We start from the raw sequence: 17,337 nt of genomic DNA, 5'->3' as shown, positions 1-17,337 counted from the left end.
CTAATTTTTCTCAGATTTAATATCCCGTTGGAGCTTTTAGTAAAAATTTTTGTTCACATATAGCATAAAGATAAATAAAATAAGAAAATGCTTTAATAGACATTTTTGTTGTTCAAAATCATCTGTCACGGCACGATATGATTTTTTGTTGTTCAAAATCATTTGTCGTGATAGGATTTTTTCAGATCTGACCATTCTGCAAACTACTCATTTACACTCATAAACATTCACTTTGGTAAAGTAACGATCCATTTGCATGCTTCATTCTTTGCGTGTTAAGCGTTCTTGAACAGAGCTATTCGAGCAAAAAAAACAGTTTTGACAGCTTGGCATGAAGAAAATTCCATTGCAATTATTGGTGTTAAAATTTTAGAAAAATATTTTTCAATTTTATTGCATTAAGAGAGAATTTCAGAACTTTATTATATAAGTAATCATGGCTCTGGTAGACGACTTGTGGCGTGAATGTGCAGCTTGGCTTACCAGATGTAAAATAATACCTCCAGATCACAAAGCGAATCAACCAGATTCCGAGATAAAAACACTGGCTGCTATTCTGCGCGATGGGGTACTGCTGTGCAATCTGCTGAATTTTCTAGATCCGAGCACCTTCGAGATGAGAGATTTCAATCGCAAACCCCAGATGGCCCATGTAAGTATTTTTACTTCAATTTCCCGATGTTTTACATACTGAATTTGCCAACCACGATTAATATTGCACAATATTAATGGCCAGGAAGAAGAATCTCAGCGAAAGCAGTAATAAGGAAAGAGCTCTGTTATGCTAAATTTCTAAATTTTAAGTAAATTATTCCTTAACATTTTTCATATCGGATCGAGTTTCTGTCGCTCAATCATTTTAACGTTTTCAATTTAATTTTTCTCTTTTCAGTTTTTATGCATACAAAACATTAAACTATTTCTTGAAACATGTAAAACTAACTTCAACCTTAAAGACTCGGAACTGTTCGAGCCAACGATGTTGTACGATCTCACTAATTTCCACCGTGTTCTGATAACTTTGTCAAAGCTGTCTCAAAGTCGCAAAGCTCAAATGGTGCACAACATACCGTGAGTATTAAGAATGATGAACACTGATTAATTGATAGCATTTGTTTTAATGGAAATTTTCCTGCATTTCAGTGGCTTCAATTCCCTAATTTTCCAGTCCGATAAAAGCAGCTCAAGTGAGGATATTTACAAAGATTTACATGTCTCGTAAGTTGATAGATATTCACTTTTTATTTGTTTTTATTCGAGTGAAACATTGTTAAGCTATTACCTACCATATTTTATGAAAAAAGAAAACAAACATTGAACAATTTGGTTTAAAGGGATATAATAGTTGCAAGAAAACAGCACATATCAGTGAACAATTTATTTTAGTAAAGTAACGATGATCACAACGTCAGCACAAAATCCTCTCTTTGCACTTTTATTAGTTACAAAACCATTTTGTTTTTGTTTTTCCAATTACAATTCAAATTGTTCGACAACAACATAGAAAATTTAAAGCATTTCATTTAAAACGTTCCATAAAATAAGTTTTATACATTTTACTTTCAATTTTAGAATAATTCTTCATCAATTGTAACTTTCAGATCTAACTATTACAGTGCTTCAAATAGCGCCCTGCATAGTGGTACATTCACTATTAGTCAATTCAATGGAAAATCATCTTGGAGTTCAGATGATGATACATTGCTTGGTAATAACGAATGCCAAAATTTCGCCCCTTGATTCAATTATAAGATATTTTTCTATTTTGACAATATTTTTCCATAAAATTAGATACAGCTCAACGTGAACAAGACAATGAAAAAATTTACGAGGACTTGTGCTACGTAACATTTTCATCTACCGTCCCTCAGGTTAATATTTTTTCAATCGATACTGTGTTTGGCTTTGATCTTGAAAATGTTTGTCGCATTCCAGCTTTTTTTTATTGATTGATTCATCTTATTTCTTTCGATTATTTTATAATCGGCATTTGACGTTGCTGTGTTTTATTGCGAAAAAAATGAGGTTAAACATTGTTTGAATGTTTCTTTTTTCAGTTAAATTGAGGATGGTGCGCGTTTTATTGGTATCGATTTGTTGTACAAAGCAACATATATGTATTCAAAATCGGTTTGCAAATTATCCGTTACATGTCTGATGGCAATTTTATCGCTTTCCAGCTTAAATTCTTATGTTATTTAGTTCGGTTTTATTTTCTTTTGCATGTACATTAGAACTGTGAATCACATTGCTTGCAGTGGTCATGATGAGCACGATACCAAAGTAGAGGAAGTTTACCAAGATTTGTGTTCTATTCAGAATGTCAATAGAAATCAGGTTAGTTATACAAAATCAAAATTTTCGGTATTGGCTGTGGGTATACAATGTGCTAATAATTGCTTGTAATTTCAGCTTGCATCAACGGCCAGTTTCGAACAACGTGATTTCGTGATCAAAGAACTGGTAGACACAGAAACGAACTATCTGGAAGCTTTGATGGCGTTGAAATACAAGTTTATGCAGCCTTTGGAAAGGGTTTTATCCAAAGAAGCCATACGTATAGTTTTTCCTTGTATTAAGGAATTGGTTGATATCCATGAAAAATTCTTGGATAAACTACGGGAAGCGGTGCAACCTGATTCAAAATCGAAACTTAGTTCAGTATTTCTCGAGTTTAGAGAGCCATTCCTAATCTACGGTGATTATTGTTCCAGTATGACGGGTGCTACAGATATGCTGCGAGATGTATGTAAAAAGATGTCAAACGTAGAGCAAATTATTAATGTAAGTATGATCCAATTTCACAGTTTTTGTTTTTATTTTATTTTCTCGAAAGACTTCTTGGCTAAAACCAGGAAAACTCAAAAGAAAGTTCCGTGATAAGTATGGCTCATTCTAATTTGTTTATTAAGAGAGTATTACTTATGTCTTAAACGAAGTCAATAATAATGTGTATATTTTGTTGTAATACATAACGTAATTGACACTTAAAGCAAAGATATTGGATAGTTTTGTATTAACCATTTTTTGCTTAAAGGTCCAAGGTCTAAATTATAGTCTTTTCCGAAGTAGATTTTTATTTTCATTTGACCTTGAATAGCGTCAAAGTGAAATTTTGTAACTGAATAGTGTCCGAGAATTATATTTGAGTTATATTACGAAGTTCCCAAAACAATCAATTCTGAACAAATCGGTTGAGCAAACGAGAGTTTTTTGTCTGGGCTTTCAGGGAATAAAAATATTTATTTATTTCTGGAGTCTTTGACTATTGTCATACAGACTGATTGTTTAAGATTAGCTTATAATTAAATTACATAGCAATTAAGTTAAGTGATGTCACGGATTGCACATTTAAACTTAGATTTTGTAACATGATAGTCAAACAAGTGAGAGCATTGAAAACTTCATAACATCGAAAGAAAGGGTGATTCTGTCCGAAGACTGTCCTGCTTCTTGGCAGCCAAGACATGGTTTGATTACGCAGTCGGCGTGCTGGAACGTATATGTTCAATCTCTGGAGCAATTGCGGGCAGTCAACGGCATTTGTCAAGATATCGTGGACGAAGGTGCGCTGTAGAAAAGTTCTTCTTTGGCTCAAAGACGTCATTGATAGCAAGGCACACCTCTCAGAATAGGGTGGTAACCTTACGGGATCTTGCCATGGCAATCGTCGCGGGGCGTAGCGGAGGATTTTTTTCGAGTCTTTCGCTGTGGACAGAGTGGTAGGGTGCCCAGACCGGTACCGTATATTCCAGAACACTGCGTACCAGTGAGCAGAAAACTGTTTTCGGAGCATACGGGTCCTCAAAGCTGAGTGTATTCCGACGCAGGAAGCCGAGCAAAGCAAAGGCTTTGGCTGCAGTGGTCGCGGTGTGTTGAATAAATGGGAGCTTTTGGTCAAACGTTATTCCGAGGTCTTTAATAAAGGTTACTCTTTCGAGAGAGGTGTCCCTTAAACCGTAGTCGTAGACAACAGAGGTTCTAGTTCTAAAAAAGCTTATACACTTACATTTTTCGGCGTTAACTTCCATACCGTGTAATCCGCACCATACTAATAATCGATCGACGTCCTCCAGAAGCGCAACACAATCCAATATCAAATCAATGGTCCGGTAGATTTTAAGATCATCTGCAAACAGCAGTTTCGGTGATTGAATGAATGTTGCCAGGTCGTTAATAAAAATCACGAAGATGAGCGGTCCAAGATGACTACCCTGCGGAACTCCAGACGGCATGTCGAATACGGAGGAGTGAGTACCACGAATGTTTATAAAGCCTTGACGATTCAGCAGATACGAATACAGTCATTTAGTTGCCCACTCGGGAAATCCATATCGAACAAGTTTTTCTCTTACGATTCTGTGAGGTACTTTGTCGAAAGCCTTGGTAAAATCTACGTATATCGAATCCACTTGCAGTTTTTTACTTGTTGCAGAATGCAAATCGCTGGCATAGATCATTAGGTTTGTCAAGGTTGATCGTTTCTTGATGAACCCGTGCTGGACATCGGTGAGTATTTGAGATGCTGCTGAGAAGTTTTCTCTCGTATATCAGGACTTCTAGCACTTTGGAAAAGCAGCAAAAAATCGATATTGGCCTATAATTCTCCACACGATGAGCATTTCCTGACTTATGGATCGGGGAGCGGTGTGACAAGTGAAGCAGCTATTTACAACAAGCGATGTTGGAATCCCATCAGGTCCAGATCCTTTCGAATTTAGCACTTTTAGAACTTCTTGTTAACTGAAAACGGGTTGCGGTAGACTGATGTCATAGCTAGGAAGTGTACCAAAGTACACATTGTTACAATCAGGAGTGACTGGGCTATACACGCTGCTAAAAAAAAATCTGCAAACAAGTCAGCTGACTCTTTGATGCTTTCCGATGTGCGTCCTTGAAGCGTCACAGACAATGGGATACAGTTGGTAAGGCGGCTATTGATGTATTTCCAGAATGTCGAAGGATCCTGTTTCACGTTGCGTTCGATGTTAGAAATATATAAAACAGCGTTGCGAAGAGTCGAATATTCAATCTCTAGCCTTGAGAGCATTGACTTGTTTTGAACCGTTGGATCTCGAAGGTAGCGTTTCCGGGCTTTGCGAACTAAGTTGCGGCTCCTCCGTAACACAGAATTCCACCAAGGGAGCTTGTAAGGTTGATGTTGGTGTAGTCGTTTAAGCGACGTGTGAATGTGTAAAACGTCCCAGAGAGGATCATAGAAGGTTGATACAACAACATCGATGTTCAGATCTTCGAAAACCATTTGCCAGTTTGTGTTCAGTAACAATTCCATAACACGGTCGGTATCACAGTGCATAAAATCTAGATTTAGTCTATGCGGGATAACGGGATCCGTGAGCTCGTCAGAAAAATTGTCGAGCAGTAAAACAGTAGGATGATGATGTCGGTCGGTATTTAAAATTGCGTTTGGAGGGTGTAAAATATCAGCTAAATCGGGTCTATTCACAAACAGAAGGTCTAGAAATCTACCATTGGCGTTCGCAAACGAACACATATGAGCCAGCAACAAATAAGAAGCTACCATGCAAAATTAAAGACTTCATGAATTCATTGGAGGTCGCTCGAATAGCATCAATGGTGGGTGTGAGAGAAAAAGAAATTCCAAATCACATCAAAAGTGAAAATTTTTCCTCCTCTTTCTATCACGCACCCAATTAATGTACTCATCAACTGTGCCAACTGTCCGTGTTTTGGCGAGTACACTGGGCCTGCCTCTTCTTCGATGTCCATCCGGATTCCAGTCAAGTGCCTTCAGCCTTGCTGTCCAAGCAGCTCTCCCTCTTCGGATGGGGAGTTTGTCCAGGCTCGCTCTTGTCTCGTCTACAAGCTCGTTTAACTGCCTTTTCCAGTTCCGCATAACGTAACTGGGCAACTGCTTGGCTGACTCAACCCTGACCTCAATTACTACAAAAACTACTTTCGCCTTTCTTCGATCATCGACCATCCCCCGGGTTTCATCCGACATCCATTCACTTCTTCTTCCACACATTTTGCCGAGAGTCCACTGTTCTTCGATTGTTCCATCGCTCGGAAGATCAGAGGATTGGGATTAAAGTAGTTCGACGTATGTCATTTTTACTTCTGGATTCTCCAACCGACGGACGTTGGACATGCTAGGCAAGAAATTAAAATTTGTTTGCTTTTTCCTTCTTCTGTAACAGCAATGCCAAAAGGAACATAGTGGAGGACGATTGCAGCTACGTGACATTCTTTCTGTGCCAATGCAACGAATTTTGAAATATCATCTTCTTCTAGATAAACTGGTACAAGAAACAAATCCGGTTGGTAGTCACTTTTTTGACGATCTTAAAGATAGTTTTACTCAAATACCAATTTTACTCTGATTTTAGTCGCATGAAGATTTTCGAGGCCTTGAACGAGCTAAAGAGGCAATGGTGGATGTAGCTCAATATTCCAATGAAGTTAAGCGCGATTCTGAACACCTAGTTGTGATTCAAAAAGTAAAGGTATATCCAACCTTTTGTTTCTGAATATCATCTTCAAAATAAAATAACTAATGAACTATCGTTTCTCAATCCCGCAGGAAAGTATACTAGATCTGAATCTACCAAATGGCAATAATCTGGAGCAGTACGGTCGTTTGTTGTTAGATGGAGATTTAAACATCAAAGCTCATGAAGATCAGAAGACTAAACATCGTTATGCTTTTGTTTTTGAGAAAGTTATGATATTGGTCAAAAATTCGAACGCAAAGATAGGGGTAAGCTTTGCTTCTTTTGTTCCGAATTGAAATTTTTTGCTTAATTTCATTTAATTTTCTTGAATTTATTTCTAGGAAGGGCAATACGTCTTCCGGGAAGCGCACAACCTGCAGGAATATCGTGTGGAAATTTGCCATTCTCGAAGAACATTGGGAAGGGATGGAAGACTAAAATATTCACTACTTCTAGCTAGAAAAACTCAGTCGACGGCATTTACCTTATACATGAAAACGGAAGAAGAAAGGGATAAATGGAAACGAGCATTGGATATTGCTATGTATGTATTTTTCTTGATTTTATGCTACATAAAATAATGATGATATTGCTTATTTGTTTAAAAACATAGGGAAGTAATAGACCCGATAGGCTGTCGTAATACAGATCATCGTTTCTACGTGTACACATTTGATAGCCCGATCATATGCAGGCATTGCTCGAAATTTTTAAAAGGAAAAATTCACCAAGGCTACCGATGTTTAAGTTGTGAAGTAGTAGTTCACAAAGGTTGCATTTCGTCCACTGGAAGGTGCAGACAAAATCAATCGCCACCACCGGTTTGCGACAGGTTGTTATCCGAATTTAATTGGTTCGTTGGGTCAATGGATCGGGATACAGCCACCAATAAGCTCGAGAGGAAAAAGATAGGCACTTATTTGTTAAGGGTCCGTCCACAAGGAGCATCGAATTCTTATGAAACAATATACGCACTGAGTTTGAAGTAAGTGTTTCTAGTATCAGTTTCCTATAAACTGAATGAACTAACAATCTGATGTTTTCAGAACCGATAACAAAATAATCAAGCATATGAAAATTTATCAAAAGCAAGAAAATCTTACTGTATTATACTATTTGTCGACAAGAAGACATTTTAAAACAATAGTAGAACTTGTCTCGTTCTACGAACGAAATGATCTTGGAGAAAATTTTGCGGGGTAAGATATTTCAATACGTTCATATTTATTCTTCCATTTGTACATGCGTACTTCACCTGATTTTAGTTTAAACCAATCGCTGCAATGGCCATTCAAAGAGGTGACAGCAACGGCATTATATGATTTCTCTCCAAATGAACCCAATCAATTGCCTTTACGACAGGGCTGTCAAGTGATTGTCATAGGGAAAGAAGGCGACAGCAAAGGTTGGTGGCGAGGGAAAACTTTAGAGAAGGTAAGATTTTTGTTTTTGTTTTCTTTCTATTTTATACTTGGAAATTTAATGTACACTTCACTTAAAGGTCGGTTTCTTTCCGAAAGAGTATGTTCGTGAAAACCCACCCTCGATTGATGATCAATGACATTATGAATATTTTGTTTATATCAAGCCATCTACGAATCGTAGGAATCTCTAAGTCTCATGTTTTAAGAGGTTTGTTAAGAAATTTTAACAAATATTAGAACTATTTATGTGGACGTAGTACACAAAACGTAAATCTGGTTAATGTTCAACGTATATATCGTCTACCTACTTGGATAATGCATCAAGTATTTCAGTCATTGATTGGTTTACCTGTTACAGTTTACCAAATAAAAAGTTTCATTTATTGGACAACCTTCATGTTAACTATCTTGTCGAAAATAACATTTCGTTGTCTTTTCTTTTCTTTGGTCAACTAAGATGACAGTGCCATACAATATATATTTACATTTTCAATGTTGACTTACATAAATGCCTTTTCTCAATTTTTAATTTTTTTTAATTTCATAACACTGAATTAAATATTTTTGTTCAGGATTTAAAAATTATCCACATACATCTGTGCATCTACTGTCGACCTTTTTTGTGTTTTTTGCTCTAGTAGAAGGAATCTGTGACTTCGCAGACATTTTTCGCGTGAACTTTCATTATGTAGTATGAAACAAAATGTAAACAAACAATTTTATTACAAAAAAATGGCATAAACTATTAGTAACTTTTTTCCATTTAGAATATTTGTAGTTTATACAGCATATTCTATAAGTATGTGAAATACAAATTTTAAAGTTGTTTTGATAACTTTTGCAGCAGTTTTCTGCGAATTCTTCAGATGTTCCATACGGCGTAGTGAAAGCTCACGCGAGATTTTAATAAATTCTGGTACAGAAAATTTTATTCGATAAGAATACTTGAATTCATTAAATTAGTGAAAACATTAAATTTATAAGGTACACCGGGGTAAGTGTGGACGATGGCTATTGAAACAATACTGTGCACTATTTTCACAAACTTTTAATGCAGAATTTTCAATTTACTTGTAATCTATCCAATAACTGTGAAATAGATACGATTCAGACAATAACGAATGTTTACAGCGACTTTGTTGGAATTTTTTATTTTCTACTACGATGTCGAGTTGGTGTGCATCTTACAAAAAACTAAAATTTTGTCTCCAACCCAGCCTGGGGTAAGTGCACGGCTTTAAAAGGACCTGATGTTTACACATTTTTTTCAATTTTCTGTCCTTCATCCTTCATAAAATGTATTATTTAGCTATATTTAGCATTCGGATCATGAAAAGTTTGTTTGTTCTGTGTTTTTGACAAAATCGGATCTCGTTTGTTGCAACATAAATTACACACAATAATTATTGAAAGATGCCTTAATAATTGTACCATGAACTTTTTTTCAAAATTTTGGACGTTTCGAGCAATCAACGTATTCAATCAAGTAATCACATTTTTTTTGAAAATTTCCTGAGAAATCAAAGGGAAAATCTACCGTCCACACTTACCCCATAAAGCGGGGTAAGTGAAGACACAAGCAGTCCATCACAATTTACGTGATAACTTTTCTAGCTTTGCTTCTATCGAGCTCATCTCTTCAGCGTTTGTAAACAACATGTTCTGCATCAGTTCTCACTGAAACGTTGCCGTGTTCAGACGTGTTTCCAATTTGATCCGTCTTTCCACTATTCTGCCGTTTCACGAGTTGTTCACTATCACGGACATCCAAATCGAGTGATTTTTTTCGGTCTCTTTTTCATTTGTGCTTCGTAATCTAAAACCGCTTACGGCTTAAGTTTTCGCGAGTGTGAATCCAATTTTCTGCCGAAATTTGAACTTTGTCATCCATTATGGGGGATAATCCCCCCGTGTGGGGCGGGAGGTCCAACCCGCCAGCGAACAGGAACCTGAGAACATTACCAAACTGGATGGATCCCCGAGGAGAGTTCGGTGATGTTATTTTTCTTTGTCTGAAACCAAACAGCCCCGCAAAATTGCCAAAAAATCCTTTCATCATATCTTTATCAATCGAGAAAGCTGCCGGAAAAATTGAAGGGGGAAATCCTACCGATGGTGGGGAAAACTACCTTCTCAAGGTTCGAAATCCGTCTCAGGTCAACCTGATTACAAAAATCGATAGACTCATCGACGGTACACCGATCACAATCGAGCTACACCCAACTTTAAACACTTGCCAGTGTGTTGTCTCTTGTGGCGATGTCGATGGTCTAAGCGATCAAGATCTTCAAAAATACCTACACGATCAAGGCGTTGTTAAAGTTTACCGGTTCGTGAGAAAGTCTGCTGGAAAAACAACTCCCACCAACTCGATGGTACTTACAGTTAATGGATCCGTCCCTCCTCCATTCATTTACTTTGGCTTTCTTCGTGTGGCTACCCGCCCGTATTACCCTCGTCCACTGATGTGCTACAAATGTGGACAATACGGACACTCAAAAAACAGATGCAAAAACGACCCCATATGCATAGATTGCGGCACGAATTGCGAACAAGACGAATGTCCCAATCCTCCTCAATGCATAAATTGCGGTGGAAATCATTCAGCAATAAACCGTTTGTGCCCCATCTACAAACAGGAGCAGGCCATCGTCAGACTGAAAGTTGACCTCGGACTCTCTCAGTCTGAGGCCACCAAAGAATATCGGAAGCAGATGAAACAACATCACGAAGCAAAGCAACTGACCCAATCCAGCACCATCGAAAACGATAATCGAATCCGGGAACTCGAAATCCTGGTTTCCCAACTACAAAGCGAACTGGCAAAGCATCGTGCAAGCGACAACGAATCAACTCTAATTGGCGACACTACAACTCAAGCATCTGAAGATTCTGGATCCGACTTGGAAAGTCCTATGATGACCCCCAGAAAAAACAACATCACCTCTACCCCCAAGCGATCCCGACAAAACAGTTCTATTGACAGCCCCTCAGAATCAACATACACGACTCACAAGAAAAAACCTAACCCCTTCCTGGCCCCTTCTACTAGTGGTAAGTCAATCCAACGTTAGTCTTTTAAGTTTTCTTACCCTTTAAACTCTCTAAACAGTACATCCACGGGTAAGAAAACTCCCACCTCCAAAAAGTCCACCTATTTCGCTGTCCAATGGAACACCCGTGGCCTAACCTGCAGACTCCCTGAAATTCAATTAATTTTGAACCAATTCTCACCAATAGTTTTAGCCATCCAAGACACTCTCCATAACTCTAGTTTGCCAACCAATTTGATTCGTGGTTACAAATTAACCACCGTCTCAAATCCTAACTCTCGACAAGGCGCCGGTCTCGCTATAATGAACAATATTCCCTACGACCCAGTTAATATCAACACAGACCTCCTTGCAGTCGCCGTCAGATTACATCTCCCTATTGAAATAACCGTTGTTTCTTTATATATCTCTCCTCAAACCTCCTACCACGATTTCACGGACAAACTAGAAAACCTCTTAACTCAACTACCATCTCCTATGATAATTATGTCTGATCCAAACGCTCATTCCACCACCTGGGGTTGCTCCCACACCACCAACAAAGGTGACTATTTAGAAAGCATCGCTGTAAAATACAACCTCACAATACTGAATAACACCCAATGCACTCGAATCGATCCCTCTAGTGGCGAAATGTCAGCCCTAGACATAACCATGGTTTCTTGGGAATTGGGACCCAAATTCACATGGGATGTATTAGACGATTCGCATGGCAGTGACCACTTCCCAATAGCTATAAAATTGCAGCACCCAACCCCAAAAACCGCAACAAGACCCAGGTGGAAATATAATGAAGCCGACTGGCTTAACTATCAACTTCACATAGACCATCTCATATCAACCCAAAAACCTACTACTATCTCCTCTTTTACTAAAATACTTTTCGAAGCTGCCTCTAAATTCATTCCACGGACCAGTGGTATACCTGGTAAAAGCGCTGTTCCTTGGTGGTGTCCTGAGGTAAGAGATGCCATCAAACTTCGCCGTAAGAAGCTGCGAGCTCTTAAGCGAATTCCCTCTAATGACCCCCGTAAACAAATTGCACTTGATGAATTCAAGGTTGCTAGATCGGTGTCCAGACGAATTATAAGAGACGCTAAAACTAAATGTTGGGAAGAATTCACAAAGGAAATCCACCCTAATACCCCATCAAAAGTCCTCTGGTCCAAAATTAAAACCCTCAATGGCGGAACACGCAATTGCACTTACCAACTTTCCCTCAATAATATGTACATCAGCGATCCTAAAGCAGTTGCCGACTCCTTTTGTAACTATTTCTCAACTATCTCTATCCCTTCAAACTCTTCTCCCCCAACCATCTTATCTTCCATCAACCACAATAGTCTTGAATATAACAGCCTTTTCACCATAGAAGAACTTGAATTCGTTCTTCGCAGAGTCAAAGGACTCTCAGCCGGTCCAGATGACATTGGCTATCCTTGCCTAAAGAATCTCTCACTGAATGGTAAACTTACCTTTCTTGAAATCGTCAACAAAATATGGATGAATGAAAAACTACCTGACTCTTGGAAGTTAGGACTTGTAGTTCCAATCCCCAAACCCAATCTTAATCCCCACCAAATTGATAGCTATCGTCCTATTACGCTTCTTGACTGTTCCGGTAAGATCATGGAACGATTAGTTAACCGCCGTCTCCACACTTTTCTCGAAAGACATCAGCTCCTCGACTTCAGGCAATATGCCTTCAGAGCCGGACGTTCAACGGACGACTATTTTGAGGATCTTGAATTAATTCTTGATAACACTCTGCAACAACATCATCACTTGGAAATCCTCTCACTTGACATATCCACAACAAGCCGTTACCCTAGTCGAAAATTGGGCACCCACAGTTGGCTTCCGTTTCTCCCCAACCAAATCAAACCTCCTACACCTTGGCCCCAACCGAAGAAAATTAAAAAAACTTTCCCCACTAACCATGCAAAACCTATCCATTCCTCTCGTACACTCAATCCGTCTGCTGGGCATTTGGATTGATGACAAGCTTAACTTTAAATGTCACCTCAACCATATCCGGAAGAGCTCAACCAACAAAATTAACATGCTTCGTATTCTCACCAACAAAACCAGCTTTGCTCATCGCGACTCCCTTTTTCGTTTTCTTCATGGCTGGATTATCCCTTCCATACTTTATGGACTAGGATTTGTGAGTATAGCATTGGAAGAACTGCTGAAGAAGCTGGAGCCACTCTATAACGAATGCACAAGAATAATAAGCTCAGCATTCCGAACCAGCCCTATAATATCTCTAATGGCAGAAAGCGGACAACTTCCGTTCCAGTTCCTCATTGCTAAACACCTCTCTATCAAAGCCATACGTGCTCTTTCAAATGGCAGCTCCCCCGAAATTCCTATGGTTAGCAGAACCAACTCTCTCTTAAACAAATTACTTATAGACCCCCTCCCATCAGTTTGCCCAAAATCTGGCCCTAAAATTAGAAACTGGAACGACCCAAAACCCAAAATTGACATGTCCCTTAAAAAACATATAAAAGCTGGCGATTCTTCCGCCATCGTCCTACCAAATTTCCTTAAACTAGTCCAAACTAAATACTATGCCCTTCCTCATATCTACACTGACGGCTCAAAAATAAATTGTGGTAAGGTCGGATGCGGTGTTTACGACGGAATATCTGACAGGAGCTTGGCGCTCCCCTCAAAGTGTACAGTCTTTAGTTCCGAAGCATTTGCTCTGTTAAATGCCGTTGAGAATTCGAACCGAAACTCTGTCATCTTTTCGGACTCGGCAAGTGTCTTGACCGCCTTAGCCGCTGGTAACTTGAAACATCCATGGATATACTCCATCTCCCAAATAGCCCCCCGCAAGAACATCACCATTTGTTGGATACCTGGTCACTCGGGCATTCCAGGTAATGAAGCTGCAGATCGTCTGGCCTCTATAGGCACTAGTCTACCATCCTCTACCAACTCCATTCCCCAATCTGTTACCATTCTCTACATCAAAGGCGCAATTAAAAATGCTTGGGATATCATGTGGGCATCAAATTCACAAGCCAAACTTCGGGAAGTGAAAAACACAACTGAGAAATGGCCCGACCGACCCTGCACCACCGAAAGAAGAGTCCTGACAAGAGTCCGTATAGGGCATACCCGGCTTACACACCTTCACCTTATAACTAAGGACAACCCACCAAATTGTCCCTCATGTAGAGTACCGATAACAATTAAACACATCCTCACTTCCTGTTCCCAATACCACCCTCATAGAATCTCCTGTTCCCTGTCTACATCCCTCCGTCAAATCCTCTCCTGCTGCCCCGAAGAAGAGAAAAAACTTATATACTTCCTGAAAAAACAAATCTCTTCCATCAATTATAACTCCAGACACCCCTTGTTCCCCAACCCCCAAAAACAAAAAATACAAAAAAAACAACAAAAAAAAACAACAAAAAAAACAATACAAAAAAGAAAAACACGTGAAACGACCAACTTCGGGATGAATAAGCCACAAAGATGCTTAAAATCCCTCGAGAAAAAAAAAAAATGTTCTGCATCACATTGAATGTAATTTTATGAACTGCTGATTTTTCAATGATTTTTTAAAGTCGAACTATACGAAAAACCGTCCACACTTACTCCGGTGTACCTTACAAAAAAAAATTATATTACGTCTTTAAAATTTGTGATCGTATCGGACCTTCAAAAGTAAAAAGATAAAAAATTGTTTCAACTGGAAGTTTAATGTAACAATGCTGGCGGTAATAAATATGATGAAAGTCACATCGTCCGCAAATCGGAGATTTAGTATTCAAATCCCGTCCTCGGACCCTCAACGACTAAATTTTCCTCTTATCCTCAAATTACTGATATCCCATGTTTCTCTAAAAACATTTGAATATTTGATAACTTTCTGGGACATAACGACAGATCAAATTTAATCCGAAACCAATGAAGAGTTAGATTCTCACTGCAATTGTTGTTCATGGAATAAAATCAAATAAAAGAAAATTAGTGCGACTAACGACTCTACATATATGTATTTATTAAAACTCTACTAAAACAAACACCTAGGATTAAAATACTGGTTTAAGGTTTATCAATTTTCATGTCTTAAATAGGAATGTCACTGTGTGGTCCAGATGAGAGAGCCATTTTAGTCAAAGCCGAAATTGAACGGCGTGGAAAACTTGCATTTTCCGTATTGACGTCCGAGAAAAGCCTCCGGAAGCTGTTTAAAAATAACATCATTTAATGAAATGTATGGCATTGAAAAAAAAATTAACACTTACAACTTTCTAATTCCACTTTCTGAATGTTTTTTCCAAGGCGCATCATCTGGTTCGTATGGTAACGGTCCTTGAACAGGAAGATCCTCCGAGGTATGGTCATCTAATTCACTGGGAGCTGGCTGCTTGCAAGCCAATAATTCTTGCTCTAGATCATTAACACGTAGCTTCAGCTCATGACGTTCAGTTAGCACTTCTTTTAACTCAATAGTTGAAAATCGTGGTCGCTCGTCTTCCTTAGCCATATCAGTTAGATCTTCGTTTTCCTTTTCCGCAATACCCAGCTTTTTACGTAGGGTAATTAATTCATGATGCTGATCCTGCAGCTGTGCCAAAAAATCTGCACGCTCTTCAAATAAAGTTATCATTTGATTTTGCGTTAGTTTTTGCCGTCTGCGACATTCGCTTAATGTATTTTTAAGTCTCTCGATTTGCAGGAATAAGTTATTGATTTCGGATATTTTATCCTCCATTTCTCGATCCTTGAACTTTATTTCATCGTTCTGTTCGTTGATTTTAATTTTCAACTTGGATATGTTTGAAGAATCACAATTGGCACAAAAAGAATTATTGGAATGATGATCAGCGTTTGTTGAGTCGATATTGGAATGTTTAGTTATTACTTGTTCTATGTTTTGACTTTTTGTTAATCTTCTGTTTTCACTTTGAAGACGACTTATAACTTGTAATAAATCGCGCGTTTCAATACGCCATTGTTCTTCGATGGACTCCATTTCCTAAAAATAAATTAAAAATACTTTATTAGTTCTGCTAACGTCCGAATCTATTTAATAATGACAAGATATTAATTTATTAAACTGTGCACGTTAGTGAAATTAATTACTTAAATGTTTTAATCATCATCTAAACTGATTCATCTTTACTAATCGTGCACATATTATTCCATGTTATTTCTGTTCTAGTTAATGCAACAGACAATAAAACTTAACGAATTCGAAATCAGTTACATTTTTGATAAATCCTTCATTGAAAAACACTTTAATCTGTAGAACTATATAATATTGTTCTTAGTTCTACACTGTTCTAAACATATTTTTTTTATTTACAAGTAGTTTTATTAAGGCATTTAACTCATAAAGTTTTTTTTTGTGCCAAGTATTAATTTCACTTTTGTGTGATGTTAGTAAGGAGGGGGGGGGGCATAATCGTCGCGGCTACTCAACTGTTAATTAATTTAACTAGAGGGAAGGAATTCTACACATATTCAAATTTGAATATCAAGAGGCATTCCCTTTGCTTTCATTATTGAATGATGACGTCATTGATAATATATGCCTACATAAATCAGTCAGAAAGAATAGGAGTTGGACACTGTCTGGTCAGTTATTTTTTCTTCAACTGCTTATTTATCTAATTGCTTACCTTATCAATCTTTTTCTTAAATTCTGCCTTTTCGAATTTATCTGCTTCGAGTTGGGCGATTTTTTCATTGAGCTCTTGAACAATCGCATTTTCATTTTCTTTCCTTATGGTAAGAGTTTCTAATAGCTCTAGAATATTGATTACTTTTGGTATTAGTTCAGATACAGCATTAGTTCCATTTTTATCGATTATTGTCTCAAACTCTTTTCCAATATCGGCGGCCAGGTCATACACATCAACCACCGATAGTTCGTCTTCGGAATTCATGGTTTTAACAAGTTATCCACCTCAAATTGCACAATTTTCTAGTTTCTTCATAAACAACCCGATAGGAAATTTGACAGCTGAAAAATTTTGCCGTTCACATATTTAGTAGGGTGCCGATTTAATCTGGCTACGAATCGCCCTACCAAATCAATGACCCTATTTAGGGCAAACGCAGCAGTAAGCGAGCATACGGGCCCACTTTTGCACTTTATTCCAGCGGACTGATTTTGGTATTATTGGTGATTACAAAGCTTATTTTTGACAGATCGTTTGCGTACAAGAAAATGTAAACAAACGGGTGGAAATACTAGCTTGTAATAAATCATTATTTTCTCCCTAGGTCAGGCAAATAGAAATTTTGCTGCAGCATTTTTTTACTTTTCGACTGAAAAATGAGCACTTTTTGAAACGATTTGTAATCGTTTTGTAAGTGTAAGGCATAAATGAAAACTGAAAAATGAGCGTG

The 17,337-nt window shown here is 38.0% G+C and overlaps 3 protein-coding genes across 4 annotated transcripts; 2 read left to right on the top strand and 1 right to left on the bottom strand.

The window, feature by feature from the left end:
* The first annotated feature begins 307 nt into the window (after positions 1 to 307).
* LOC129760326 (protein vav) lies at positions 308 to 8,317 on the top strand. Of its 2 annotated transcripts, XM_055757966.1 has the most exons (14): positions 308 to 652; positions 893 to 1,071; positions 1,144 to 1,218; positions 1,602 to 1,708; positions 1,792 to 1,871; positions 2,413 to 2,784; positions 6,183 to 6,302; positions 6,372 to 6,488; positions 6,566 to 6,742; positions 6,818 to 7,020; positions 7,090 to 7,461; positions 7,523 to 7,675; positions 7,742 to 7,910; positions 7,978 to 8,317. In XM_055757966.1, exons 1-14 carry the CDS (start codon positions 437 to 439, stop codon positions 8,035 to 8,037), a joined length of 2,400 nt encoding a protein of 799 aa, XP_055613941.1. In that variant the 5' UTR covers positions 308 to 436; the 3' UTR covers positions 8,038 to 8,317. The 2 variants fall into 2 exon arrangements, with proteins under 2 accessions (XP_055613941.1, XP_055613942.1); XM_055757967.1 differs by lacking the exons at positions 1,602 to 1,708; positions 1,792 to 1,871 and adding an exon at positions 2,235 to 2,337 and having other exon boundaries at positions 309 to 652.
* A 1,475-nt stretch (positions 8,318 to 9,792) lies between these two features.
* Positions 9,793 to 11,089, top strand: LOC129760328 (uncharacterized). The gene is made up of 2 exons (XM_055757968.1): positions 9,793 to 10,954; positions 11,013 to 11,089. The coding sequence occupies exons 1-2, from the start codon at positions 9,793 to 9,795 to the stop codon at positions 11,087 to 11,089; spliced, it is 1,239 nt and encodes a 412-aa protein (XP_055613943.1).
* Positions 11,090 to 14,947: 3,858 nt separating this feature from the next.
* On the bottom strand, positions 14,948 to 16,985 carry LOC129760325 (RILP-like protein homolog). Its single transcript, XM_055757965.1, has 3 exons — positions 16,605 to 16,985; positions 15,225 to 15,958; positions 14,948 to 15,163 (listed from the first exon to the last, which is right to left on the bottom strand). Exons 1-3 carry the CDS (start codon positions 16,869 to 16,871, stop codon positions 15,046 to 15,048), a joined length of 1,119 nt encoding a protein of 372 aa, XP_055613940.1. The 5' UTR covers positions 16,872 to 16,985; the 3' UTR covers positions 14,948 to 15,045.
* Positions 16,986 to 17,337: the final 352 nt, after the last annotated feature.

The sequence above is a fragment of the Uranotaenia lowii genome, unplaced genomic scaffold, assembly GCF_029784155.1.
Source record: "Uranotaenia lowii strain MFRU-FL unplaced genomic scaffold, ASM2978415v1 HiC_scaffold_575, whole genome shotgun sequence".
Lineage (NCBI taxonomy): Eukaryota > Metazoa > Arthropoda > Insecta > Diptera > Culicidae > Uranotaenia > Uranotaenia lowii.
This window is presented reverse-complemented; position numbering and strand designations above follow the sequence as displayed.

Bases quoted from the DNA above. Each gene is read 5' to 3' on its own strand.
- LOC129760326 (XM_055757966.1), top strand. From the start codon at position 437: ATGGCTCTGGTAGACGACTTGTGGCGTGAATGTGCAGCTTGGCTTACC. The intron at 2,785-6,182 runs GTAAGTATGATC...CTTCTGTAACAG, and splicing joins ACGTAGAGCAAATTATTAAT to CAATGCCAAAAGGAACATAG. The intron at 7,676-7,741 runs GTAAGATATTTC...ACCTGATTTTAG, and splicing joins CTTGGAGAAAATTTTGCGGG to TTTAAACCAATCGCTGCAAT.
- LOC129760328 (XM_055757968.1), top strand. From the start codon at position 9,793: ATGGGGGATAATCCCCCCGTGTGGGGCGGGAGGTCCAACCCGCCAGCG. The intron at 10,955-11,012 runs GTAAGTCAATCC...CTCTCTAAACAG, and splicing joins CCTGGCCCCTTCTACTAGTG to TACATCCACGGGTAAGAAAA.
- LOC129760325 (XM_055757965.1), bottom strand. From the start codon at position 16,871: ATGAATTCCGAAGACGAACTATCGGTGGTTGATGTGTATGACCTGGCC. The intron at 15,959-16,604 runs GTAAGCAATTAG...ATTTATTTTTAG, and splicing joins TTAAGAAAAAGATTGATAAG to GAAATGGAGTCCATCGAAGA. The intron at 15,164-15,224 runs GTAAGTGTTAAT...ATTTTTAAACAG, and splicing joins GAAAGTGGAATTAGAAAGTT to CTTCCGGAGGCTTTTCTCGG.